At 25.2% G+C, this 1,989-nt stretch overlaps 1 protein-coding gene across 1 annotated transcript; it reads left to right on the forward strand.

Moving 5' to 3' along the window:
- The first annotated feature begins 220 nt into the window (after positions 1–220).
- LOC132937100 (uncharacterized) lies at positions 221–1,477 on the forward strand. The gene is made up of 4 exons (XM_061003928.1): positions 221–559; positions 635–693; positions 965–1,164; positions 1,233–1,477. The coding sequence occupies exons 2-4, from the start codon at positions 646–648 to the stop codon at positions 1,387–1,389; spliced, it is 405 nt and encodes a 134-aa protein (XP_060859911.1). The 5' UTR covers positions 221–559; positions 635–645; the 3' UTR covers positions 1,390–1,477.
- The last annotated feature ends 512 nt before the right edge of the window (positions 1,478–1,989 follow it).

The raw sequence follows: 1,989 nt of genomic DNA on the forward strand, positions 1-1,989 counted from the left end.
TTTTTCATTATATGTATATTTATGCAAAAGTTGTTTAAAATTATAAACTAACATAGGTAATCTGATAAAAGAACCTTTATGTTCAATTAAATGTGGAAAGCCTAAAAAAAATGAGTACACTGCATTTATTTTATTTATACCTAATTAATCAGACCAGTTTACCTGATAATAAAATAACCATGCAATATTACACCACATCATAATATTAAACTGATTATAAACTGCAAACAGACATTTTTTCATTATATATATATGTGTAAAAGTTATTTAAAATTATAAATTATCATAGGTAATCTGGTCAAAGGACCTTTATGTTTAATTAAATGTGGAAAGCCTAAAACAAAATGAGTACACTACATTTATTTTATTTATACCTATAATTATCTGACAATAATACATAAACCGATGATCACTTACACACTCATACAACCTTATTAGATTGTATATAAGCAGTCGGCATGCATTGATTATAGACAGTGTTAAATCTCAACATCATTTACTAGACTTGATGCGTCGTCGCTTCACAACATTACAAAACCGCTACAAGACTACATAACAAGTAATATATTTTGATCTGGTACAAGTTTTAAAAACTAGTATATTAAAAATCTTAACTCGTAAATTTTTATTAAAGGTAAAAATACAATGTCTTCATATACCAATGTTACTGACGAAAGCTCATCAAATGAAGATGTAAGTATTCCCATTTGATTGTGTTTGTGTGTGTGTGTGTGTGTGTGTGTGTGTGTGTGTGTACATTTATTATAATAGATACAAAACATAATTTTATATTTATATTGATATTTTATTAAATAATAGCAGGAAAGTTCATATTCAGTAAAACCTGTTAAACCAAAAATCAGTAAATTCTAAAATATTATACACACATACACACACACACACACACACACACACACACACATTTTTAATATCAATTGAAATGTTACTTTATTTCATATATCAGCAATCGGAATCATACAAGGATATTTTTATGGATTTGATATCAAAAGGGAAAGTTGAAAATGATGTATTGAACACATTAACAATGAAGGAAGGAAATAATTCATACACTTTTAAATGCCCTGTTGCACCACACTGTGAAGACTACTATGTTATTCAGCATTACAAAATTAGTACAATTCAAGATATTCCGTCAGATGAAAGGTTAGTAAAAAACTATGGACTATAACATGTTTAAAATAAAAAATATAAAAAGTGAATTTTTATACTAGATGGAAACATGCGGAAGCTAGTATTAAAATTCATACATCTACTAGAGATACAAAAGATTCGAACATTTCAAACAAAATCAATGACGTTGTTCGTGAAATATTGGACCGGTTTTCAGCAGATCCTAAGAAAAAAATTATTAAAAATACTAAAAAATAAATTAACAACAATTTAAATGTATATACTATATTATCAATATTGCAAATTATAAACATTTATAATTTAATGATTGTATAATAAAAATAGTAACATTATAATAAAATAATTAATCTTGTTTCTATTTTTACAATAATATTGGTAATTTTTATTTAGTATTAATGTAATATTATTAATAGTATAAAGTTTAAAGAGTAAAAAAAAAAAAAAAAATAATGTTAGAAAAGTATAATGTTATGATTATGTGCAATACTTACAGAAATAAATCATAGCACTAAAAACACAAAGGTTGTCAATATAAAAATTAATAATAGTCATATAATATAATATTGTTATAATATAACAATAGTCAGCAGCTGTATGATCGCAACTCGTAAACAACCTGCTGCTGCAGCTGATGATAAAGCAGTCGTAGATCGCAACGTTATATTTTAATATCATTTAATATTATATCTGATGGTGAATTATTGTGGAATTGAAGTATTTCATACATAAAACTAAAATCCTCGTTCTGTACAAAATAATTGCTAAAATCAAAATTTTGTATATACTGGTTTGTAAAATCATTTCGCTGACAAGATAATGGTAGAATATTAATGCTTG

This window comes from Metopolophium dirhodum, chromosome 1 (assembly GCF_019925205.1).
Source record: "Metopolophium dirhodum isolate CAU chromosome 1, ASM1992520v1, whole genome shotgun sequence".
Lineage (NCBI taxonomy): Eukaryota > Metazoa > Arthropoda > Insecta > Hemiptera > Aphididae > Metopolophium > Metopolophium dirhodum.

Excerpts from the sequence above, each read along its gene's own strand:
- LOC132937100 (XM_061003928.1), top strand. The coding sequence starts at position 646 with ATGTCTTCATATACCAATGTTACTGACGAAAGCTCATCAAATGAAGAT. Across the intron at positions 694-964 it reads AAAGCTCATCAAATGAAGAT|CAATCGGAATCATACAAGGA; the intron begins GTAAGTATTCCC and ends TTCATATATCAG. Across the intron at positions 1,165-1,232 it reads GATATTCCGTCAGATGAAAG|ATGGAAACATGCGGAAGCTA; the intron begins GTTAGTAAAAAA and ends TTTTTATACTAG.